We start from the raw sequence: 27,921 nt of genomic DNA on the forward strand, positions 1-27,921 counted from the left end.
TATAATCTATTGAAGATTTGTGTTTAAAATTTTAAAATTCAAGTAAAATTAAACACTATTAAGAAATCTCAAATTTAAATTGAGGATTGAATCATGCCATATTTAGTAATACCAAATCAAAAAATTAAATTTGAGAGCAACGTTAGTAAAGTAGAAAATGTTTAAATGTCTTAAAAAAAATCTAAATTGAAATCCTATTTAGAAATTTGCAACTAAATCTTGTTTAAGATTATTTAACATCACATTATCTCAAATTGATTTATGAAATCCTAAAATGCAACCTAATGAATTAATGACCATTAAAACAACTAAAAAGTAAAGCAAAAATAAAATAAGAGAAATCGATTGAATATTTTGAAAAAGTTAAGTGGTAAATATAATAAAAATAATAATGAATGTAAAAGAAGAAGGATAAAAAGTGAGAATGAAAAGGGAAAAAGAAAATTGAAAAAGAAAAAGTAGAAAACAATAACAGTAATAGTAAAAACAAATATTTTTTTGAGAAATAAAAAGTAAAGTGGGGTCCACCAATTTTATTAAACAAACAAAAGATATTATAAAATAAAGTGGGGTCCACCACTTAATAAACAAAAAAAATATAAATATAGAATTAAAATGGGGCCCACTATATTTATTAAATAAATTAATTAATTAATACAAATAAAAGTGGGACCCACTGTTCGTGGTTTCGTGATGTGCACTAGGAGTGTATTATAAGTGGAGATGGAAGATGAGATTGATGTAAATGAGTTGATCCAAGTATAAATTTAATTTAGGTTCCTGGTAAGTCCAGGGTCCAAGCCTTGCGTTACACTGATGTAGAAGGGTTCTAAATAAATGTTGGAAAAGTATTTTTATACTTTTTTAATTGCATGCGTACAAGAAGAAAGAAGAGTTCAAGTGAAATATAGGTTCAATGAAGGAATGGTCCTAAGTGATAGGTGAATGTGTTGATCTAAGTAAGAAGAACACGAAAGAGTGTGGGTATGAATGAAGATGAAAGATGCGTGTTTACAATCAAATGCATGTCAATGCGTTGGACTTCTGTTTATCTAATCATTCAACATTTTTCAATGCAAATGCCACATGTTCTTATCTCTAGGGTGCATGCGTTGGTTACAGAAAGTAGTGAAGCACAAGTATCTTTATAACTAAAGCTACTGTTTGTTCTGACTTGATGCGTTTCTAGTTATCCTATTCTCTTGAATGGTTTAGCTAAGATAACTTCAACCAAATGATCAAAATGATTAAAGTTTTTAGAATTTTAGCATGCACAAAGTCACAAACACATTTAACACGGTAGATTGTAAGTAGAGGAAAATGTGAATGGATCAAATACACGATTTTATAAAGATTGAAATTGTCTTTACAACAACACACTTAATCGCATGGAATGATGAATGAAAATAAATAAAAAGAAAAGATTCAAGCTGCAAAGTTCAATTTCTTGTCCTCTTTGACTTAACCTAAATGTGTGTACAACCAACTTGTTAAAGAAATGAAAAAAAAGTTCTCTCTCGAGCTAGGTTCTCTTCATCTCCTTGATCAACAATGGTGATGGTTCTTTTCCTCCTGTGATCTTCTTGCAGCAGCAAAACTACTATAATCTAAGCTCTAAGATGCTCTCTCTATGTTATGCTACTTTTTTCGGTTTGTAACTTTTATTTATAGGCGTTTTCCCTCAGCAACTTGTGATATGATAACATTAATTTCCATGCCTTGATCAGCCGTCTGCCATTTCAATTGCTTTTCAGACGCAAACATTCAGATACCCATACTTGCAAGTGGTGATTTGACAAGAACAACTCGAACCAATGTATCTGGTATGTGTTAGAATCCTTCAGGTGCATGTCTTTACATTAGTTGAACCTGCGACACTTAGTGAAATTTATTAAAATCTTGCGATGAGATGCATTAGTGATGCAGTTTTATCAAAAAGAATGTTTTTTTGCAAAGGTTAGTAATGTTTGAAGAACTTCATGCATTTTCCTTTAAGATAAATGAGATTTTATCATTAAGAATCCTGATTGTTCCAACTTTCAAGAGACAATAACTTGTATTTCTACAAGTTATCACCTACTTTCACCTTTACCAATCTTCATCTCTCCTCCTTTCTCTTTCTTTCTTCCACAATTTTCTTCTTTTTTTCTCTTCTTCTTCAACCTTAAGTGTCAATAGAACTTCGTTGGAATCTTGCACAATCTTCGGAACTCACTCTGTTCGTGGGTCTGTCGATTTTTTTTTTTAGATTTTCACTCTACTCTCTATTCTCCCAATGGCCAAAACCATAATTTTTCTTAGTCTTTATCCCTTCTTACTCAAACTTTCTTTCTTTGGTTTATCTCCCCTCATCTTTATGTGTGTTCAATTTATAGGGGAATTTTACTCTTGAAGTTGAGCTTTTCCTGGGGATTCAAAATGGGGATTGAGAGAAAAGAGGAAGAGAAGAACGTTAGGAAGGAAGAGGGAAGTTTGTTGGAGATTGGGTCAAATAATGATAATAATAAATAAATAATAAGAATAAGAATAAGAATAATTAAATACTAAATTAATAAATGAGAGCATACTAAATCAAAGGTACCTAACAATAATAATAAGTAAAAATTAACACAAAACATTTGGATAGGAAATAAAAAAGATAATGATAATAATAATAATAGTAATAATAATGATAATAACAATGGATATAATAATAATTGACACGTCGGAACTAATTACGGTGTCTATAAGAGACTTACATTTCACCATGATGACCATAGGTAACATGACTTGAATCCTAGGTGAGTTGTGAACTCCTACATTTGAAGGTGGTCATTTAATTTGAATGGGTGAGAGTTTGCCTACTCAACAAGCCTACCATTTTGGGGGTTTGTCTGATTGGGGAGCTAGAAACACAGCTAAACAAGAAGGAATTCACTCATTCCCCAATGTTGGGGTAATTAGATAAGTTACTCCCTTAAGAGCTGATTCCAGGACTTGAACAATGTGGCGCCACACCCTCTCCTAGCCCGAGAGGGGTTAGGTCATGGTTGGACTATGATTTATTGTTCATTAGAGGAATCAATGGTACTTAGGAGTTAGATGTAAATAAAGGGGTAAAACGGTAATTTTGGCCCAGCTATACTTACGAGCAATTTGTGAAGGGTCATCGTGCTATTGATTGGTTATATCCAATGAACACAGAAATATATCTGTAGTGTGAAGAGTACACCTGTCGGTCTTTAGTGGATTGCCTGACAGTTAATAGACAGTGAATAATTTAATTAAATAGTTTAATTAATTATTCACGTACCGTTTGAGCTTCAAACTACAGGTCCATGAGGTCCCCTCTGTTGCTCAATAAGAATTAATGAGAATAAATTTTGGGATTAATTTAAATTGTTCAAATTGATTGAGAGAATTAATTATATGTGATCTAATTAATTTAATCTAATTATATATGATATAATTGTTGGGGTTGATGCCCTAAACTCTCATTGGGTCCTGTAGTTTGTAAACACTGTATTGAACAAATGCTTGTGATGAAATAATATATGATATTTTCTTAACTATTGTCTATGGAACATTGGATGTTTTAATTGCCTTATCACAAACCAATAAACTAAGATCCCTGGTTGTCATTGTAACTTAAGCATGTATGTGGAGACATACAGATGGATCATGTCTTAAGTTATAACCAAAATAGTCTATAGTATATGGATATAGGAGTGAAACCTTATCTTAGTAACGCTATGAATGCGGCCCGCTTTGTAGAATAGTTACAAGTATAAAGACTTTCTACAGATGGTCTTATCCCGATCATTCTGTGGAGACGTGCGAGTGGAAGCGTCTTATATAAAGGAGTTTGTATAAGACTGGACCACGAAGTGTTATAGTCTCGTTATATAACGTCATTCATGACAGAGACTTCACTTCACTAAGATGACCATAGGTAACATGACCTCAATCCTGAGTGAGTTGGAAACTTCTGCCCTTGAGGGCGGTCTTATGATTTGCATGGGTGCGAGTGGCCAGATCGCCAACTCAAACCTACCACTTTGGGGATTCATCTGATCTGGGAGCTAGAAACTCAGCTACATAAGATAGAATTCACTCCTTCCCCGCAGCAGAGATAAGTAGATAGATTGCTCCCTTAAGGGCTGATTCCGGGGCTTGAACGATGTGGCGCCACACACCTTCTCATGGCCCGAGAGGTGTCCATATGTATAGTAGGACTATGTTGTATTGTTCATTAGAGGGATTAGTGGTACTTAAAGAGTTAGATGTAACTACAGGGGAAAAACGGTTAATTGGCCCCATTGTACTTACGAGCATCTGTGAAGGGTTATCATATTGTCGATTAGTTATATCCGATGGATACAAAAATATATTTTTGTGGTGAGAAGAGTGCAACTATCCGTCTTTAGTGGAATGCCTGGTAGTTAATAGATGGTGGATCTCGTGGCTAAAGAGTTTATTCAGGTATTCACGTACCGTTGGAGCTTCGAGCCACAAGTTCATAAGGTCCCCTTGGTAGCTCAATGGATTCAAGTTGAGAATCAGTTTTTGGGTAAGTTTGAAGTGTTCAAATTGATAAGGGGGAGTTTGATTATATATGATATAACTAAATGGGTCAATTATATATGATATAGTTGACATGATGTATGAGATACATTTATTAGAGGAAAAGAATATAAATATGATTTATATATAGTGGAAGAGAAAATGACTATGGTTTATATGTTGCATATGATGTAATATTAAACTATATGTTATAAATATAATATGATTATATTTATTTTTTAATTAAACAATCATGGGATAATTATTGCCAGTTTTTTCTCCGTAACCGAATGAGATAGTGGGAGGTTTCATTCAGTTTTCGTAACTGAAGGATAAAATGAAAATGGTTTTAATTTTGCAAGAGATCGGTTAATCGTTACACGAATTGGTACATGCCCATCGCCTAACAAATGAGAGCATACACGATAGCTCAAAGTTTACTAAACGATCGTGTACACGCGCACTTCACCTAAATGATCGTGTGCCTAAACGATTTTACTAAACGATTGTCTATACGATCAGGCCCTTTTTACTACACGATCGTGCACCTTTTACTAAACGATCAAGCAATCTTCTATGCAATAGACTTCCGATATCTCCCACTTGCTTAGTTGTGGTAAACGATCGGTCCTTCCTCTTTCCCTCTATCAAATCCAACAGAGCCCACACCTCCTGGATTTTCACTCCGAGAATACCGAGATTTTTGAGTGGTCGTGTCCTCTATTGTTGTTGCCTTGTTCGTGAGGAGTCCGTTCAGTGGAAGACGACAGCGAGATTTGGTGGACGATAGGCTTGAGGATCTCAGCGACAATGAGATTGGCTTGATTGACGAGAGCGAGATTTGAAGCAAAGAAGAGTTCTTCAGCTGGTATGTCTCTCGTCCCATTGTTATTTAATAGTTCAAAGCATGTCATAATTTGTTGTATATGCATAACTTGTATGTTTGATTGTGAATGCGATATTTCTATCACAATGAGTTTGGAACGATCTTGCTTCCGCTCAGAGGTATTCTTTGATAAAAGTTCCTTCAATAATTACTATAATGCATTTAATACATTATAATATAAAGTTTATTTGAGAGAAATTAAATATTTGAATATGATTCAAATATTAATTTTGTGAATTGGATTCATATAATTAAATTTAATATAAATGAGATTTATATTTATCGTTGTTGAGAGAATCAAACTATAGGTTATATTGTATTTGATACAATATTAAACTATACATTATATGTTATACTTGATATAACATATAATTTAATATATATTATATGATAAAGTAATTATCATATATATATATATAATAAATTTTTTATTAAAATTAATTTTAATTTTAAAATCAGCTTTAGGAAGGGAGTTGACAACTCCCCTTTTTCTTTCTACATCATGCAGAAGTGGGAAAAGGGGATTTTCATTATTTTTCTTCCTGAAAAAAAATTATAGGACCAGTTCTGTGATTTTCCTCTATAGCTTTCCAGCCTCTTGATCTCCTCCTCTAAACTCTCTAAAAAATCCCTCTTCCAAAATAGCCAGAGCACAACTCCTGGATTCTCGTCTAGAGAATATAGTGGAATTCTCGTGGTAGTGTTCTTTTGGTTTGAGAGTTTTCTTTCTTGAAGAACAGTTCTTTAAAAGTAAGGGTTTGGGTCCGATTCCATTTTCCGCTAAAAAACCTTCAATGGTTCCTTCAATTATTTGTTCAAATAATTAAGTTAAGAGCATAATTTCTTGATTATACAATTAAGACCATTCATCTTGATAATACCAGTGAATTTACATCCCAAGCTTTTGATAATTTTATATGTCAATTGGGATAAGTGTAGAACATCCTATAACTCATGTTCATATAAAATGGTTTGTTTGCAATTAATTACAAGACCATTACGTATGAGAGCTAAGCTTCCTACATCTGTATGGGGACATGCTATTTTGCATGTACCATCACTTATACGCATTAGACCAGTATCTTATCATAAATACTAGCCATTACAATTAGCCTATGGTCATTAGCTAAATATTTTTCATCTGAAATTTTTTTTATGTGTTATATGTTCCAATTCCCCTACCTCAATGCACTAAGATGGGTCCTAAAAGAAGGCTAGAAATATATGTTGGATATGATTCACTATCAATTATTAGACATCTTGAACCTCTGACGAGTGATTTATTTACTGCTTGATTTACTGATTGTCATTTTAATGAGACAAATCCAATATTAGGGGGAGGAATTAAGAAGTTGTAAAAAGAAATTACATAGAACGCATCGTTATTGTCTCATTTAGATATCCATATAGATCAATGTGAACTCGAAGTTCAAAAAATAATTCATCTGCAAAATATGGCAAATCAATTACTAGATGTATTTATAGATGCAAAGAAAATAACTAAGTCACATATACCACCTGCAAATTTTTCATCGAAAATTGATATCCCAACACAGTAAGTTGTCACTAATGAATCTGGAACATGCCAAAAGCGTGGTAAACCACTGGGTTCCAAAGATAAAAAAATCCTTGAAAACGAAAAATAAATAATAGTAAAAAAGATTTGGTTGAGAATGTAAATAGTCATGAAGAAATCATGACACGATTAATGAGGAAGGTAGAATACATAAATAGATTAATGATATTTCAATAAACTATGTCATAATAAGAAAAAAATGGAACCAAACTCAAATAGTTATTGACAACATTTTTACATAGAATGTGGCTCTTGATATTATATCTGAAAATGACAATCTTAAACCAAAATCTGTTAAAGAATGTCGATATAGAAAAGATTGGCTTTAGTATGGAAAGAAGCAATCGAGGCAGAATTAAACTCACTTTCAAAACGTCAGGTTTTTGGACCAATAGTCCGAACACCAAAAAATGTCAAACCTATGGGATACAAATGGGTATATGTGAGAAAAAGAAATGAAAATAATGAGGTCACAAAATATAAAGCAAGACTAGTTGCACAAGGTTTTTCACAAAGACTTAGTATTGATTATGAGGAGACATATTCTCTAATTGTAGATGCAATTACTCTAAGATATTTAATTGGCCTGACTATGTATGAAAGTTTGGGTATGCATCTTATGGATACACATATTTATATGGATCTCTTGATAATGATATCTATATGAGAATCCCAAAAGGATTTAAGGTATTTGAAACATATAAATCAAATTCTCGAGAATTGTATTCAATAAAGTTACAGATATCACTATATGGATTGAAACAATCAGACGGATGTGCTACAATTGCCTGAGTGGATATTTGTTGAAAGAATGATATAAAAATAATCCAATATGTCCGTGTGTTTTTATAAAGAAATCACAATCATGATTTGCTATTATAATTGTATATGTTGTTGGAACTCCTAAAGAGCTTTCAAATGCAATAGAATATTTTAAGAAAAATTTGAGATAAAAGATCTCGAAAAAACAAAATTTTGCCTTGGTTTGCAAATTGAGCATTTAGGAAATGGGATATTTGTTCATCAGTCAACTTATACAAGAAAATTTTTGAAAAGATTTTATATGGACAAAACACATCCATTGAACATTCCAATGGAAGTTCGTTAACTAGATGTGAAGAAAAATATATTTCAACCTCGAGATGATAATGAAGAACTTCTTGGTTTTGAAGCACTATATCTTAGTACAATTGGTGCACTTATATATCTTGCTAATAATACAAGACCAGATATTGCATTTTCAGTAAATTTATTAGCAAGATATAGTTCTTTTCCGACAAAAAGATATTGGAACAAAATTAAGCATATACTCGTTATCTTCGAGGAACGATCGACATGGGTTTGTTTTATTTAAATAAATCAAATTTTGATCTAGTTGGTTAAGCATATTTTGGATATTTATCTGATCCATATAAAGCTAGATCTCAAACAGGTTATCTGTTCACATGTGGAGGAACTGCTATAATATGGTGACTGGTGAAATAGACCATAATAGCTATTTCCTCGAATCATGCTGAAATTATTGTAATTCATGAGGCTAATCGAGGATGTGTATGGCTAAGATCATGACTCAATACATTTGTGGAACATGTGGCTTGTCTTCTAGTAAAAATCTCTCAATGATATTATACGAAGACAACACAATATGTATATCCCAAATTAAAGGAGGATATACTAAAGAAGATTGAACAAAACATATTTCACCGAAACTTTTCTACATTCATGATTTTGAAGAAAATGGCGACATCACTGTACAACAAATCTGCTCGAAAAATAACCAGACATCAAAGGCATTACCTCTGCATCCTTTGAAAAACTGGTGCACAACATTAGAATGTGGCGACTTAGAGATCTCAAGTGATGTTTCCATGAGGGAGAGTTAATATACTTTTTTAAGAGTATCATATTATATGAAATATGTACTATTTTCCTTCATTAGGATTTTTTTCCAATGGTTTTTTTCTATAGTAAGGTTTTAACAAGGCATATTTCATATTTAATGAGCATCTAAGGGGAGTATTATGAATATGTTAAATTAGATGTAATGTAGATGCTCATTATTAGTGTCCATTGGTCATGTGTCACTTATCCATTATCCCATATGTTGTTCATGTGTCTCACGATTACACATTATTAGTGTTTATTTTCTCGTTGAGCGCCATTGTGCTCTTCAATTTCACAACACATTGCACTTTATATACATTTATGAATTCCAAAGTGATACCGCAAGTAATAATAATAATGCATAAATAAATTATACAAACCTACAACTAAACCGTCAAATTTTATTTTCAATTGGTTTCAGAAAAGAAAAAATTGTTTTCAGATTGATATATTAGCAGTTATTTCTGAAATTATTTAATGACTAAAGGTAGGTTTGGTGGCACGTTACATGAATCATTGACTTATAATTTTTAAACTTTTGCCTGAGTGTATTTTATTGGTAATTAATATGATTTTTTTCTTTAGTGGTGGAAGGTTTCGTTCCCATTCTTACAATGTAATTCCTTGTACTGAAAAAATTCTAAGCTTAAGTATAATAATTATGTGAATAGAGAGATCAAACCTTTGATTTTTTAACGGAAGAAATATTACTTATTTAAATTTATTATCTCCAATAAAAAAAATTATGTGCTATTTTATACTTGTAAGAAGGAAGATTATTATATATAGGCATATTGTGATATATTTGCAAATTTGTTACATCCAAAAATAATTTGGTGAGATTTAAAACTTTTGTAGACATATATATATATATATATATATATATATATATATATATATATATAACCCCGATATTATATTTTTAGAAAATTTTAAATCATAGATCTAAATATAGTGTTGAATTTTGGGCTTATGCATTCTCAATACGTATCCTCCAGTTCTTTATCTTGAGTGTATATACATTTTGATTTTCAAGTATGCTGATCTTTTTTGGATCGACTATTAGAGTTAATGATCTCCTTAGATCAGAATGACACTGCTATTATCTTCTAAAAAATATATTATAATTTGAAGAATTTTTTACTATAATTTGAAGTAGTACAGAGTTGTTTCGTTGGAGTTCAAAAGCCTATGTTTGGACTTTAGAGTGTATAGTTGTTTAGTCATTATGAAACATTAGAAGGAAAGAGAGAATGATGGAATGATAGAGTTTCTCGATAAATGTACAAACTTCAATAGTGAACACTATGGATGTCATGGGGCGGGGGTGGGGATGCACAACCCATCTCGTTCCGCATGAGAATTTTTCATCCTTGTTATTGCCCCATTTACCGTACCTGTGGAGATTGTTCATCCCAATCCCTTCCCTATTCCCTATTCTGGGAAGTCGAGGTTGGGGTAAGGAAACCCCATTTGGGGATCAAGTCCCCACCAGAAAATATCTTGTTTCTTATATATATATAGGATTATATCAGCATGCAGCGGAAGCAACAAAGATCAATAAGCATTCTAATTCATTAATTTTGGCTATAACTAAAGCATGCTCATACAATAATAAGAGGATTTCAAGACATACCTTTGTAGAATCTCTTGAAAATTGAATTCAGCTGCAAATCTTCTTGTGAACTACCTCAAGACCTTCCTCTACTATTCTCTTGGAGCCTTAGATTGAGTTGTAGGACTCAAAATAAGTTTGAATGAAGGAAATTTGGAGAAGAAGCTCACTGATGCAACTTGAAGAACACCTTCTTCAACCTCTCAAGTTTTCAGCAAAACTCAACAAGTATATAAGATTTTGCATGCTTGATTCTCAGTCCAATCTTTCCTATTTATTGCAAGATCATCACACAAAGAAGATAACTGCATGAAGAGCACCTCATACTTGGAAGATTGAATCAAGAACTTGGTGGGAATTGAATGAGCTACTTGAAGAAGAAAGTGGAGTTTTCCCACCTTTTCCATTTTCAACTTTTCCAATTTTTTTTTATTTTCAAATTGATTTCTAAAATCAATTTTGATTTCAAAATTGAAAAACTTTATTAATTTTACAAAATTAATTTCATAAATTAATTTTCTAATAAAATTAATAATAAATAATGTCCACTTGATATAACTATGATTAGTAAGCTAACCATTCACAGGTTGTTTGTAATAACGGCTGGGTCAAATGTATGTTTTACCCCCTGAGATTACCTCTTGTTCATTAAGTCCCACTAATCCTCTAATGAACAATTAGTTTGCGATCCAATCAACAAATCGAGTCCAGGCCAATGAGAGCATGTGACCCCTTGTTCAAGACCTGAAGTCAGCACTTAAGAGAACAACCTTTCTACTATTCCTCAAAGTGGGTAGGAGTGATTTTCATCTTGCACTCTATATCCCCAGCTATCTACCCGTTCTTACCCTTGAAATTGAGGTTTATTGAGTCGACACTGTTGAACCAACCCTCACCTATACAAATCTAAGGATAATCTCGAATAAACAGGAGTCATAGTTAGCTCAGAATTAAGGTCAAGTTACCTAGGTCATCGCTTTGAAATAGTCAACCTTAAACAGTAACCAGCGTTATAAAATAAGAGTGACTAATTTAGTGGTCCGATCTTATATAAACTCATTGCACAAAACGTCCTCACTCCTCATGTCATAACATGTACGAATTATGATCACATCGTTTATAGCATTTTACAACTTCTTGTAACAACTACAAAGTCGGTCACATCCAATAGTGTTATCAAAATATGGCACTCAACCTCATTCATATACTATAGATCATTTTGACTTTTTACTCGAACCTAATCCACTTTTACGTCTTCACATAAAGTTCAAGTACTCAGGTAATAGTCATAGATTTTTTAGTTTACTAGATTTATTTCTAAACCAAAATAAGCAATTCATATATTCAATAACAACTTATTGAATTTTCAAAATAAGTTTTATTGTTTACAAATCATGAGCTTTAAGACATAAAACCCAACAAAATATATATTATTAAATCAATTAATATTGGTATTTGTATTGAAATAGTGAATAATTTATCTAACAAATTAATATTATTATTCATTTATTTATTTAATTATATGATTAAAAAATAGAATTTTTATTATAAATTTAATAAAACACTAAAGTTCTTATATCATGAAATTAATTTTTAAAAAAATTAAAAAACATTAAAACAAACTCTAGCTTACATTAATTTTTAATTACAAATTGAAACTACGTGTGTTGCACATGTTTCACGAATGGAAAGAAAAGTATATTACTTGATGATCATTTATATATATATATATATATTAAAAGATGATATCACTCAAAATAGATTTAAATTAATAATATATTTTTTAGAATTTCATGATAATTTTTAGTTAAAAATAATTATTTTTTATCTTTATTTGAATGATTTAATTATTTTTAAGTTCAAATTTTAATTTAAAGTATATATATATATATATATATATATATTAAAATTTCGTGATAACCCTCTTTTAATTTTATTTTCTTTTATTTAGATATCCTCTTAATTCTAAAATTTAATTTAAACAAAAATATTTTTTCTTTTTTTCTTTTTAATTCGTGATAATCATCTCTTAGTTTAAAAAATATATTCCTATTATTTATTTTGATTCTGGTAATTTTATTAATCTTCTCCGTTTTAAATATTAATTTTAACCAAAATATCATTATTTACTTTTTTTTTTTTAATTTCGTGATGCTCATCTTTGAATTAAAAAAACACACACACCCAATTTTTTCACCCACAAAAACTTTTATTTATTTATTTGAAATTAGATAATTTGATTATCCTTTTAATTTTAGGGTTTATGTCTACAAAAAAAATAAATAATATTAAAAAAATAAAAAATTATAATATTTTAGTTTAAAATAAAATTTGAAATTAGAAGATAATCCCATCATCCAAACCTAAATTTAAAAGATTTGAAATTAGGGGACAGGTGGGGATCCCCTCCTCGTCCTCGATTTGACTTTCATACTTGGTCAAATCGGAGATTCTCTATCCTGATTCGATCGATAAGGATGGTTGAAGTTGACAAAATTGAGTTATTCTGACTTATAAAATTGACAGGCAAACACCCACAAATTTTTTTCCATCTAAAGCTGCTTCAATAATGCTGCATTAATGGAGTATGAAACTCACACTAATTTAATTATGTGATTTGAATGTCTGATGTGTGTACTAATTTCTGTTTGCATAATGACCACAACTTTTGAACCCATTTAATTCAACAACCTTCTAAATCTAGCATATTTCAAATTACAAATCAACATTGATTTTTCTGGAAGTATTTATTATTATTATTTTTTTAAAAAAAAATATTAGATTAATTATTTAAATGTGATATACCTAAAAACACCATCATAATTATCATATGTAAATGCTAAGTCTAGAAGTAAAATGGAAATTTTGTTATCTATTACGCATAAATTTGTATTTTGATCAATAATACAATATTTATACCACTAGAATTATGATTATTAATGTTTATTTTTCATAATTTTGGTTATTTTAAATAATCTTTTTTTTTTTTTGCTCTTTTTTTTTTTTTCCATACAAAGTTCTTTTCTCTTTTAAAATTTATATTTATTTTTTTCTGTTAATACTTGTATTCCAACAATAGTGTACAACGTATTAAAATGTTTTGTTCTTGCATATAATAATATCTAATGAACAAATTTACACATTAGTTATGTTTTAATTATTTTGTCGATAATATATACTTTCTTTTAGTAGTAACAAATTGCGCAAATAGATTGTCATAAAATATGTCGATAATATGTACTTTCTTTTAGTAGTAACAAATTGCACAAATAGATGATCGAAACTCTAATCTTGGAGTGCAAATCATTTACTAATCAACTAAGCCCATTTTGATAATATGTTGAAATTCAAGCTTACCATTGGTAAACAAAAATTTAAGAATACCTAATTCGAGTTTTTTTTAAAAAAAAAATATATAAATTTTGTTAAATATTTACTTTAATCTTTGCAATTTTAAGTGCAAGTCAATCCATATTTAGTTTCAATTTGCTTCATTTTTTTAGTACAACAGTTAAGTAGGAGAATTTGAACGCCTTATCTCATAGTCGAGAATGTATATCTTATGTCAATTGAGTTATGCTCATATTGACCGTCTCAACTTACTTTATTATATGTTTTGAGAGTGGTTTTAAAATCTTCAAAATCACTTTTGTCATTTTTAAAATCACTAAAAAAACGCATTTTTAATCACTCGAAATTAATTTGTTTTCAATTTTGCACTTTTAAAGATATTTTTTATATCATCAAAATTAGTTTTGAAGGATGAGAAACATCAAACATGTCTCATGATAATTTTGAAAATGACAAAAGTGATTTTAGCCATTTTAAAATCATTCACAAACATGTCTTTAATCGTTTTCTATAGTTTTGTTAGAATGCTCAAACCTATTTTAATTAATCTAAAATCTAAATTATCAATGTTATCATAAGTGCTTGTTGAAATATTAATTTTATTAAGGTATATTTTTCATAATAACTTCAAATATACTACTCGATTGTAGATTTGAAATACGAAGATCCAACAAGTAAAAATTAATATTAATTGACGAGAAAACAACAACGAAGACATTTGAATACAAAACTTTCTTAACAAACCGACTTAAATCATCAATTGACCAAAAGCTTAAAGTTGATAAGTGAATGCGAATTTAATATTAAATCATTTAACACCCCTAAATAAATAACAATGCCAATTTATGAGTTGTAACTTATAATCGAACTCATAACCTTTGAGTCATAAATGTAAAATTAAAACTAAGGACATGTTTGGTTGAAAGAATGAAATTTGATGATAACTCCACTCATCATAAGGCCAAAGAGTTCACTAATCCCACGTCGAAAATCTATCAATTTTATGACTTATTAATTGTGCTATAAGACTAAAAAACGTTACATCTGTGTTAAATACCCTAAAACTATTCCTTTTTTTCAATTCACATAACTTTAAAATGGATTACCAGTACTAATATCCAGTTTATCGTTCCAATTTTTGATAAACTGGAAAAAAGAAAAATCCAAGATCACTATGATTTTATTATTATTATTATTGGTGTGTCAAAGGGATTACTAGGAATAAAACAGGCTGAAATTGATTTCGCTATTTTCGAAATTAGGTCCAAACAAAATCCAGAACAAAAACTCTTTTTCAAATTTTAAAATTAGCAAAAGACCAAAGAAGACAACAGGACTTTTAACTTTTAATTAATTAAATTAATCGCTGCTTTAGAGACAGTTTTCTCGTCCCTTTATATGAATTACAAAGCAGAGCAAAACAGAGCAGAGAACACAGAAGCAGAGCAAGGTTTGCTTTCTCTATTAATTTTCATTCTTCTTTTATCTTTTCACTCTTTTCATCATTCGTAATCAGATCAAATTATTCTATTTTGTACCGCTCTGATTTTGTTATCTCTCTTAATAACCATTATCTTGCAGTCAGATCGTTTCTCTGAAACCTCCAATCGTCTCTTGATTTTGTGTTCTGGTAAACCTTCGCGTCGATTCATTACCAGTTCTTTTGTTTGGAGTGTCCGTGTTGTGTGATTTTCATCGGATATATTATTTTTTTCTTTTGCTTCTGATTCGATTTTTAGTATGTTCGATCTCTGTGTTTGAAGAAGGAAGGAGAAGATGAAGAGTTCTGTTTCGGAACAGAGTTTTTTGTATGAGAGTGAAGACGAAGAAGAAGATCAGGAGAATGTAGTGAACAAAGATGAAGAAGATGGAAACGATTCAGACTCTTCCGATGTTTCGACTGAAAATCAGAGACCAAGCAAGCCTAATTCGTACACCACCGCTTGGCCACAAAGTTACAGGTATTTCAATCTCTTCTCATATCAATAAATCAAATTCATAGCATCGTTCTTTGAAATTATACTGAAAATTAGAGATGAAGAAAACCCTAAACTGTTCAATACTCCATTAATCCGTAGAAAATAATCTCAGTCGTTCACGGATGATCTATTTTTTTTGCTCGCCGTTCTTCAACTGAAATTGGATTCAATTCGCTCACGCTTTTTGCAGACATCATCTCTTTAGTCAGTTTTGTTTTCGTCACAAAAAAAGTTATGCCGACAACAGAATTTGGGGATCGTTTCACATTCTTTTCTTTTTCTTTTTTATCTTTTGGATTTAAATTTTTGCGAAAAAGTTTACAATTAATAAATAAATAATTGATACTTTTTAAATTAGTTAAAATATTTAGTTTTATATTATATTCGTGACATTCTTTTGATATAATGAAAATGTCTAATCACTCATAATATCGACATTTTGATTTTGTGATAATGTGAAAATAGCAATGAAATTTTAATATCAGCTAAAAGACAGTTTGCAACTTGTGATTGAAATAAATCTTATTTTAGTTGAAATTGTCTATTTATTCTATTTCCTACCCATTTAAATAATATATTTTGATTCCTAAAGTTTGTACGGCAGTCATTAAATCTTGTATAATATTTAATTAATATTTTGGTGACATCATATTCGTGTGTATTCTAACTTTTAATTCATTATGATATTTATCCTGTCAATATGTGCATGCATAGCTTATAGCTAAGAGTAATATGACATATATTTCGCATTTTAATCGGGTAGATTCAATTCTTCATACCTTATTTATTTATTTATATTAAGTAATAAATAAAAATTATAGATTCAAATCTTCCCACCTTATATTTTATATATTAATTAATAAATAAAAATTTATCTCTATATTCCATTAGTCCGGTAATATGAAAGTTTACTTGAGAACCTCTGACGTAGACCATTATTCAAACATATTTCTTTTAGTTAAGTTTTAAAATTGAAGGCTTATGTCTATTTACTTTCTAAGTTTTGAAAAAAAAAATAATTGGAAGTTTATGATCCTATTACACATGTATAAATAGAAAAAAATGTCAAACTATTTATAAAAATAACAAAAAAGATATTGATAGACTTCTATCAACGAATGTTAAATTTTTGCTATTTTATGTAAATGGTTTTACTTATTTTTTTATTTTTAAAAATCCTCCTATAATTAATTTTAAATTTATGAGAACGGTCAGTTTTTAATAATTTTGAATATGTAAGTAATATTACAAAATTAAAGATCAATGCTTGGATACAAAATCGGAAATTTGTATACCTATGTGACATTTGAAAATGTTAACTGAAATTTAAAAACAAAAGATTCAATAAAACATAATTGTATTTTACATTTCATTGTATTTGGTAGCTGATTTAAAAATCAATTTAACTAATGACTCAATCTGTGTTTAACAATATTTTATAAACTAGTCCTAATTCTTACTAAATATTATGCTGAATAAATATAATTACTATTTTATAATATTATATAATTTCTCACATATATAATATAGCACGTAATGAATGGAGTTTATGATATGTATTAATATTTTTTTAAAAAAAAAATCATTTTCAATATAATTTTGCATCTTAGAAGCTTAAATTCAAATTGGGGATACATAGAAAACAGAATTCGAAGGTCAGTCGACGTAATTTTGAGGTTCCCTTAATAGAGAGATTATACTTCTAATTTTATCAAAATTAAATCAATTATTATAGAGAAAAATGTATTAAACTTTGATGATTTGTACTTTTGGTTAACACTGAATTTGGGTTCTATCGATAATATGATTCAGGCAGTCGATGGATATGCTGGGCAGTGTGCCATCGCCTAATATTGGGATACTGGGAACGTCATCTTTATCAAGATGGGGCAGCTCATTTCTGTCCTCCTCCTTAACACGACGGCACACTCCAGAATCGTTAACTTCTTCCACAAAACCGCTGCTCCCCACGGTGGATGACGAGAATAAAGACGAGCAGCTGCCGCCACCACCGCTGTCGCAGCGAGTTAGCTCTCACTCTTTGATTCTCCCTTTCACTTCAAGGAGGCCATCAGCCATAAAAAAGGATGACAGACCTTCCAAAGTTCCACACGAGTTTCCCACTGCACGTCGAAGCACATTCAGTCAAGCTATGCTTAATGGTAAGTCCTAATTAAATGAAAACATTATAATACAAATTTATGTTTTACATTTTGGTGGAGGCATGCGATCGTAACAGGTAGATGTACGGCCTATGAACCCACGAAAAATGGTTTATTTAGGTACTTTTATTTTTGTTTTTTAATATTATTTAGGTAGTTTCTAGATGGCCTCAAAATTAGGACTTCTCCATCAGTGGTCTAATGTCTTAGGCATGGGTGTCTGTTTCTGGTAGCGTCTTAGTTAGAGTAACTTGGGAGAAATTTTCTGGTGAGGCGGTCAAGATGGGCAGGTACTTTCTTAAAATTATATTTTGTGATTGTTAGGAGATAAGTTGATTTTTTAATCAGTTTGGGACACGCATAAAAAAAAAAAATTAAAAACAAAAATATTTAAATTGAAAAGTAAGAAGAGTTTGCAACGTCACAAACTAGGATAGAGAAAAGGGATGGAATGCAATAGGTTTAGTCTATGATTTTTTATTTTATTTTATTTTGTGTGTGTTTGTGTGGGTGGGGCTGTTTTACTGAAAAATAATTTTCAAATTCAACTCATGATTTCAAGTTCTTTTTTGTATTCATCACTTCTTGAGAATTTTAGCATAATCTTCTTTTGAAAAGATGATTTTTTTTTTTCAAATAGATATCAACCTCCCAAATTTCATGTAAAAAGACATTATTTTATATTATTATTTAAAAAAGTGTATATTTGTTGTTTAAAAAAAAACGTTACCTTCTACATCGAGTACAGGCACATGGGATTTGTTATTGTTTGATTGGGTTTGTCAGCATTTGATTGGAACAGAACGAGAGGGCCCAACCACGTGATAGTTTGCATGCCATCCCATCCTTCCCGTTTTTCACTCTAATTCAGCAGCTGGTTTTACACAATTGGGGGATGCTTTTTATTTGTCCTTTCCAATATATAAAGCTTGCCTTATCCTTTGTTCCTTCTCTCTTTCTACAAAAACGGCTTGAAAATAATTGATCTTTTGCTGAAGTAGCTTAGACCCTGTACCAAAAATATCATAGTTGCGGCGATTCTTTAAAGTTTGGCCTATGGCAAAATAACTTAGTCACGTGGCTTTTATGCTCTGCTCACTTTTTTTTTCTCAATGACTGTTTTGCGTGTTCAGTGTTGACTCATTACTGACAAGAACCTTACCCCACACTAACACACACATGGAAAAGCTTCACTAGAGCACTACATAAAAATTGAGCACCTGAACCGAAATCAGGTCTCCATTCACTTTTGCCTGCAAGCCATATTGAGATCGACAGTGGAAATATAATATACTAAGTTAATAGGATTCCATCGGTTAATAATTAAGATTATTTCGGACATGTCTAAGAAATTTTAAAATAGTTAAAATCACTTTTCTAATTTTTAGATCATTCAAAACATACCTTTAATTATTCAGAATTGATTTGTGGTTTAATTTTACATTTTTAAACAAAACTTACATACTATTAAAATTGATTTTGCTAGAAGCGAGAATGTTGTTGGAGGGCTTATGTGCGATTGTGCATGAGTGGTATGCCAATAATCCTCTTATTGAATTGGAATCGAATGTGATGGAGGTTATAGAACTTTTGAAAAAGGAAGAGGTTTCTTTTGTTGAGATTGGAATTCTCATTGAGGAGATTTTTTTTTTGTTGGGAACGTTGTTAATATTGTTCAATTTTGTCATATTCCTCGCGGAGAACAAATTTGATCATGATGTTTTAACTTTAACCTCCTCTCAATGATGCTATTTGTTCTGAAAATATGTTTTTCCACTCTCATTATATGTGGGTTTTTGTTGCTTTTGATTTGATGGCTTTGTTACTTGTTGAAAATGATAAAAATGATTTAAACCATTTTAGAATTACTCACAAATATGTTATTCTCATGTCACGGCACCCTGACATAAACCACACACATCAAATAACTCAGGCTGTTTTGAGGTACAAGTTCGACATCTCATACTTGTGTGACGTGATTTGATGACAGATTTTGAAGAACTGTGTAGCTTGATTTGGATAACTTGTGTTTGAAATGCAGGTATGTGTAGTTGTGGCTTGAGAATGGTAGGACCCATCGTAAGTATGAAAAAATAAAAAATAGTGGGTCCTTTACTTGAAAAAAAAAAAAAGCTTGAATTTATACTATTTTTAACTGAATTTGAAAGACATTGAGAGGCCCCCGCACCTCATTAAGATCATGTTGGCATACTCCTCCTAAGTGAAACTGTGTGCTTAGAGGTTTCCTAAAACTGCAATGAAGGTTTTGTTAGCAAGGCAATTGAAGTCTTTATTTCCTATTGGTGACGAGATAGAAAGGGAATGACTGTAGCCAGAGCTAGTTGGGTTGGGGTGAAGAGCTCTAACGAGGACAAAATTTTCTCAACTCCAATCAACTTGCTGCTTTAAGGGGTCTTCCTACTTTGTATAGATATATCATATATGTATAGGCTTCAACCTTTTGTCTTGACAATAAAGAGTTGCTTATGGGTCAGATGTCTTTTTAACCTTATAACTAGTATCCCTTCCTTTTAGATAGCTCATTGCACTCATTGACCAAACGGCCCCTAAAAGGTAAAGCTGTATTATTAAGATTAGTCAATGAGTAATTAAATTAATATGTGAGATTGAATATGGTGATGATGATGATACAGGCGGAAATGTGCTATGTGGGGTTGGAATACTAACGACGCCTTATGCAGCGAAAGAGGGAGGATGGCTTGGACTTTCCATTTTGTTAATATTTGCTGTGATCTGTTACTACACTGGACTCCTCCTCCGTGACTGTATGGAAAGTAGACCCGAGCTCGATACTTACCCTGACATTGGCCAGGCAGCCTTCGGCACCACCGGTCGAATCGCCATCTCGGTATGTCATACAAATCTTAAAGTTTAGAGACTAATTTTATAATTTATTCTAATTTTAGATGCCTATTAAATACAACCTGGAAAGTTAAAAGGACTTATTGTAACTTAACCAAAAGTGTATAAACTAACCATGATTTTGTTTTGTAAAGTGGGATTTGAATTTAAGCGGGTAACTAAGTTGTTTTTGTTTGCGGCTGTGGATGCAGATAATATTGTACCTGGAATTATACGTAAGTACAGCTGTCTCCATTGAGTGAGTACGTGTTTTTTGTTTTGTTCCGTTTTGATTTGATTTAAATCAATGATTGCTGGATGTGTTGGTGGGTGATTTTGAAATGTTGACTAATTCAACTAGGGTTTTGAAATTTTTGGTTAAATTACCATTTGGACCGGATTGTTTTGAATTAATTTATTTTATAGTTTTGATCTGGTTTCTCAAATTTTAAAAATTCTAATTTTATTGTGGGGTTAGGTATCCAGCGATTTTGAAATAGTAGTTTGTTTTTTATTTACTAAGCTATGCTTGGACATCTTTACCGTCTTTTTTTAATCTCACTAAAAATTATGATATAAACTAACTTTCTACCCCTTCACTAACCGTCCAATACTCCAGAAAAGTATACTTTTCTCTCTCTCATATTAATGGAATTGCATTGGTTTAATATATATGTAGGCTCATTTTCATCAGCTATGAAAATATATATTTCATTCCGTTTCTTAGAATAATTAGTATTCCAGGCATAAGAATTATCTTGAATCTCCCTTATTATAATGTTCTTATAAGAGAGTTACTAGAATTTTATCTTCTTTCAGGCTGCTTGTATTGAGTACATAATCTTGGAGAGTGATAACTTGTCTTCTCTATTTCCAAATGCCCATCTAAATGTGGGTGGATATGAGTTAAATGCACATCTTTTATTTGCTTTGATGACTGCTATTGCTGTTCTTCCTACTGTTTATCTCCGGGACCTGTCTGTTCTTAGCTACATCTCTGGTAAGTGGTAAAGAAAATACTACTCTAGGATAGCAGAATTACATTTCTTGAATTATCATCTCCATATCCCCTGCTTTTCTTTCATTGTTGATGCTGCAGCTTTGAATCACTACTAAGTATCTATTCGTATTTATTGAACTTTACACGACTTGAAACACTTTTGTAAATACTTCCTTAGGACACTGGTTAGTTAGAGCTCCTACTAACTTTTTGCTAGTTGCTAAATTTTATTTCTTTTTGGCAAAATTATGAAAAATACCCTTACACGACTTTGCACTTTTTGTTTCAACAATACCCAAAGTTGTGAAAATACCACTAGCTTTTCGTAAACATTTCAAAATTACTATAGAAATTTATTTAAATTGGATGAAAATTAGGACAATGAGTAATTAAATTAGAAATCAGAACCAGAACATTGTCATGTCATTTTTTCAGGCGATTGTCACTCACCCATTCCAGATCTCAATTTTCTTCAAACATTCTTGTGTATTTCTATTATGTTTGGGACAATGAGCCCTCCAACATATCTTGATATAATATTGTCCACATTGGACAATAACTCTCAATTTTGTTTTTGTTTCGCCAAAAGGTCCCGTAAAATTGGAGGTAGTTGTCTTTACTTGTATACCATGGATATTTCTCTTACCTAGCAAATGTGGGACTTTGTTTACACTTTGACAATCCTCCCTTCAAATGAAGGACCACCAAAAGCCTCCCCTTGAATAGTCATCTATTCGTATTTACTCTCAAGCAATCATTATTAACCAGCCAACTCTTCTTCACCGGAGTCCATTCCCTGTCCAATTAGTTCGACCACAAATCACAATGACTATGTCTTCGAGGCACACGTTCACGAATAAGTGTAAATGCATGGCTTTGATGCCACTTGTTAGGGCAACAAACCCTTCAACATATCTCCATAATGTTATAATATTGTCCACTTTTAGCATAAGTCAGAACTTTTCTGGCTTTGTTTTTTGTTTCATGCAAAAGGCCTCGTGTCATTAGACACAGTTCTTACTTATATACCATAGATCTTCCTCTTATTTAGCTAATGTAAGATTTCGGACGTACTCTAAGGATAATTTTGAAATGTTGTAAAAGGTCCAAAATAGTTTTGCAAGTTTTCAAATAATAGATGTACTTTTTAAACAAGTGATACAGTATAGGATTACATGTTGTAAGAGCAATGGTTGGACTTAGCCCCATAGATCTTTCCCTTACACAAAAAAAAAAAAATGTGGCAACTTCTCCACATATCACCATAATGATATGATACTATCCACTTTGGGTATAAACCCTCATGGCTTTACTTTTGGTTTCAAACTAAAAGGTCTCAATACCAATGGAGATAATTGTCTACACTTATATACCCACAATTCCCTAATCAATGTGGGATTTTGTTCGCACTCCTAACAATCTTCCCCTTTGAACAAAGTACCACTTTGAACCTCTCCTCGAACATATCCATCCACTTCCAACTATGAGAACTTGCTCTAAATCCGAAGGCACCTCTATAGTTCATCTCGGGTTACTTGCTCTTCTACCTCGAGGCACATCCCATTCATCTTAGGTTAATATCCAAATAGAGCACATGAGCACGAGCATGATTACACTTGCTCTTGTCAAGGTAGGGGAAACCAACAAAGTTACCCAAATAGAGCACGAACTAGACTCCTTAAATTTCTTTGTTCATTATTTGAGGATTTCACTCACACAACTAGGTTAGGTTTAGGCTAAGGCTTTGATACCAATTGATAAAGACAACCGACCTCTACATATCTCAACAATGGTATGATATTTGTCTACTTTAAGCATAAACCCTCATGGTTTTGCTTTGGGTCTCACCCTACAAAGCCTCATACTAATGGAGATAATTGTTCACCCTTATATACCCATGATCATTCCCTTCCCTAATCAATATGGGATTTTATTCACACTCCTAACAGGTCAGAGCCTACTTATCTACTAAATGCAAAGAGAAATAGATCAATGGGTATACATGACTAAACCAAATAGTTAGTGGGAGATCCACACTAACCGATGTATAGGGAAGTATTATTGTTCTAAAACTGTTATCTTTAACGTCTTGTTTGCTCTTTATGGTGATGTTGCGCTATCATATTCAATAATTTTATAGAGAGATGGTTATAAACATACGTGGACCATCCATTTTGTTATTTCAGCTGGTGGAGTTATCGCATCAATATTGGTTGTCCTATGCTTGTTCTGGATTGGGTTGGTGGATGGTGTCGGTTTCCAAGGGAAGGAGACGACAACTTTACTGAATCCTGCAACCCTACCCATTGCTGTTGGTCTTTATGGCTTCTGCTATTCTGGACACGCTGTTTTCCCCAATATTTATAGTTCAATGGCAAAACCAAGCCAATATCCTTCAGTTCTCTTAACATGGTAATTTAAAATGCTGAACTATGATTAGCTATATATATGTATATAAGCGTGACCTTTTTATGCAGATTTTAACTTCATAACATCTTCAATGACCACTTAATGTGAACATAAAGACATCCTCTTTGTGAAAATTTATTGTATTCACTCAAAATTCTCCCTCTGATTTCTTAAAACTTTTGTACCTCTTTTCTCACTCTCAGATTAGAGAATACAAAAAATAAGTTTAATTAGAGCTAGTACACCTAAGTTTATAGTACTTGAAACAAATGATATAAGCCTCTTTTATAGTGTTTGAAGTTCATCACTTTTTTAAACCTTTTTTTATGTGTGACTGCTACTCTTATAATATTTTGCAAAAACTCTGCATAGACCCTGTAGATGCATGGCTAAGATGCTTTCTTTACTAAATTCGATGAAGTGCAGTGTGCCATCAGGCAGCGGTTTGTTCACCAAGTCAATTAATGAATATGAAGTTTCATGTCCTCCTGTGAATAAAACCATTTCACATTATTATGCAGTTTCATTGTTTGTACTTTGATGTATGCGGGAGTTGCTTTTGTGGGATATTCAATGTTTGGAGAGTCAACGATGTCTCAGTTCACTCTCAACTTGCCGAAGAACTTGGTTGCATCAAAGATCGCCGTCTGGACTACGGTATAGTCACTGTGCAACTTCCCTTTTTCAATGATGGCTTTCGTGAATTAGAAGGAAAGGATAATTTGTAAGTGAAAATTACATATATGTGCTTTAAATTAGCGATGTTCATGGGTGGAAACAGGAATGGAGAATACACTTTAAGAGTTTAATTTATGGAGATTTTTTTTCTACTCTCCCTCCCTCATTCCCTGCTTCAGGGGGATTCTTCTCCCAATAGGGGCAAATCGCGGGACCCGTCCTTTGAGGAGAATGGACATCCCTACTTCAAAAATTTGAGATGCTGTTGATGGTTTTATAGGATATATGGAATTTACTTTTCAATTTTAATATTCACAGCTAAGTAATGCAGGTTATGAACATTAACATGTTCTGTCCACCAGTTTCCCTTGTTCTTTTTAACTCTGTGGCTGAGATTTGTTGTTTGTTAATCCTATTCTCTGTAACAGTGGCTAATACTTCGTCTCTGATTTTGTTCTTTGCAGGTGGTTAATCCATTTACCAAATATCCTTTTGTCTTCCATTGTAGATGAAACATAAGTGAGATTATAGATGATTCAATGGGCTATATTCCAATTTCAGTTCAATTTGATGTTATATATTAAATGGTGTTTTGGAACACAACCAACACTGGCTAGATAAGGCAAAGATCATAGGGTATACAAGTGAGACACAATATCTAAAATGGCAAGAGGTGTTTTGTGGAAACAAAATGAATATCATAGGTATTGTAGAGATATTAATAAATGGTACTATCAGAGAAGATTTAGGAAATAATTTGGACAGATGTAAGCCAATTTCTTGTGATGAATTTTGAAAAAGAATTGAAACAAACAAAAAGATAAAAGGACACTCTGGAGACCTAAAGCAGAGAGGTTGGTCTTTTTTGTTTGTTTAGGTGAAATCTATAATCTTTCTGTTAAATGAACAACAGATGATTTTTTCTTAATGAAATCTCTACGTATGCATTGACGTTGACTCCAATTGCATTGAGTCTGGAGGAGCTGATTCCATCAAATCATCCCCAGTTCTTATTATTCTCAATCCTTATTAGAACTGCTCTTGTCATCTCTACCTTGCTTGTGGGCCTTGGCATTCCTTTCTTTGGTAAGTACTTACCGAAAAGTATTGACTTCTTACTGATATCTACATTGAAGAGTCATATTAAAGATTGTTTATGTTTATTATCTGTCGCAGGTTTGATTATGTCGCTCATCGGGTCACTTCTGACAATGTTCATTGTATGTTTTCTGCACAGTATGTGAGTTTGTATATCATTATATATAGTTTATAACATTAAAACTTCTCATTCGCAGAGTTTAATACTTCCTTGTGCTTGTTTCCTGAGCATCCTTAAAGGAAAAGTAACGCGTTTGCAGGTAATGTTGTTCTTTTGTTGTATTATTGATATATAAGTTGTGTGAAAAATATATAACTAAACTTGAAAAATGGCATTTTGAGTTTTTTTAGTGAAGTCGTTGAGTTATGCTCGTCAACAATACATCTCTTAGTTACCAACTTAAACATAACTTGTTGAGATATATATTGCGGTGAAGATATTAGAGTATGTTATTAAATTAGAAAAATAAAAAAAATAAGTAAAAGAAAGTGCGTGAATTTTCTCTAACATATTTAAAGTGGGTTATTTTTGTGCAGGGAATAGTGTGTGGGATAATAATGATAATAGGGCTTATAGCAGCGGCTTTTGGAACGTATTCATCCGTTTTAAAAATCGTCCAGAATTTGAGTAGCTGAGAAATTTGGGTTGCATTATTTATGCATCAAAATATGGCAATTTATCCACCAGCCTGCATTATTTATATTTATTGTTCTTCCTTTCCAATTCTAATTTTGACCTTTTTTTTTTTTTTTTTTTTAATTTCACCCTTTTTGATAGTTATGCAATTTTTGTGATGGTGCAAGGGTTTTCAGTATGATCATTTATAGAGTTCTATGTGTTGTGTTTTTCTTTTTGTTGGGAAGTTTTTCGATATATTTTTATTCTTTTTGTTTTTGACAAACATGTGAGTTGAGAGAATCGAACTTCTTATTTCAAGATCGATAATATAAATATCAGTTGAATTGTACTCATTTTAACGTGTTTTTATTTATTGCTTAAATAAGAATTCACATTTTGAACTTTTTTATCGAAAACATGTCCTTAATGACTAAGGTCAACTTCTATAATTTAAACTACTAATTAGTTAGGTCGACTAAAGCTCAACTTAAGTTCTATACAAGTTTTGTCCAAAGTCAATTTTTGATTGATCTAATTGAGTTCAACTAATTTATTCATTGGATTGGGATAGTGCATGAACAAACCAATGAACTTTTTATGGGGAAAATCTAATATGTATATGCATAGTGCACACCTACTCTATAATAGGTTAAAAATCATTTTTAATCACTAATTTTCGTAAAAGTAATAATTTAGTTCCTGAATTTTGGTTTGTAACAATTTAATACTTGAATTTTGGTATGTAACAATTTAGTTATTGTAATTTCAAATTTGTAACAATTTAATCTCTATTGTAGAAATTAGTGTAAAGATTTAATGAAATTTCTTACTTAAATAAAATAATATATTAATTAGAGACTTAATGTTTTTATCAAACACAAAATTTACTTGGAAAATCTATTGAAATATTGTTCTTTTTAAAACTATTTAGAAAAATATATTATAGTTTTCTTTTTAATTTCAGGATGTCGAGTTTTCAAAACTCAACAAAGGAAGTTGAGTGTTCAAAACTTGACAAGGATAAGTCGAGTTTTGAACACTCCACTTCTTCCCATTTTATTATTGTTTCATTTTTTCCCTTTTCCATTTTATTATTTTAATATTCGACCTCCCTTTTTCATTTTATTATTTATTATATTCGACTTCACTTTGTTATTATTTTCGACTATCGTTTTCTTAACTTTAACTCTAGGAAATATCTTAGAAAATAATATCTCATTCTTGTTTTATTCCATAATTTAAAAATAATAAAATGTAACC

General features: G+C 31.3%; 1 protein-coding gene across 4 annotated transcripts; it reads left to right on the forward strand.

Annotated features, from left to right (window-relative positions):
* The first annotated feature begins 14,982 nt into the window (after positions 1-14,982).
* On the forward strand, positions 14,983-27,021 carry LOC120080814 (amino acid transporter AVT1C-like). Of its 4 annotated transcripts, XM_039035462.2 has the most exons (12): positions 15,625-15,815; positions 17,646-17,995; positions 20,650-20,864; positions 21,070-21,093; positions 21,677-21,857; positions 24,044-24,269; positions 24,788-24,923; positions 25,409-25,428; positions 25,885-26,030; positions 26,121-26,164; positions 26,240-26,302; positions 26,580-27,021. In XM_039035462.2, exons 1-12 carry the CDS (start codon positions 15,631-15,633, stop codon positions 26,676-26,678), a joined length of 1,689 nt encoding a protein of 562 aa, XP_038891390.1. In that variant the 5' UTR covers positions 15,625-15,630; the 3' UTR covers positions 26,679-27,021. The 4 variants fall into 4 exon arrangements, with proteins under 4 accessions (XP_038891388.2, XP_038891387.2, XP_038891389.2 ...); XM_039035460.2 differs by lacking the exons at positions 25,885-26,030; positions 26,121-26,164; positions 26,240-26,302; positions 26,580-27,021 and adding exons at positions 14,983-15,304; positions 15,436-15,484 and having other exon boundaries at positions 15,618-15,815; positions 25,409-25,529; XM_039035459.2 differs by lacking the exons at positions 25,885-26,030; positions 26,121-26,164; positions 26,240-26,302; positions 26,580-27,021 and adding exons at positions 15,072-15,304; positions 15,436-15,484 and having other exon boundaries at positions 15,594-15,815; positions 25,409-25,529.
* The last annotated feature ends 900 nt before the right edge of the window (positions 27,022-27,921 follow it).

The sequence above is a fragment of the Benincasa hispida genome, chromosome 7 (genome assembly GCF_027475165.1).
Source record: "Benincasa hispida cultivar pf3 chromosome 7, pf3_genome.v1.1, whole genome shotgun sequence".
NCBI classification, from domain to species: domain Eukaryota; kingdom Viridiplantae; phylum Streptophyta; class Magnoliopsida; order Cucurbitales; family Cucurbitaceae; genus Benincasa; species Benincasa hispida.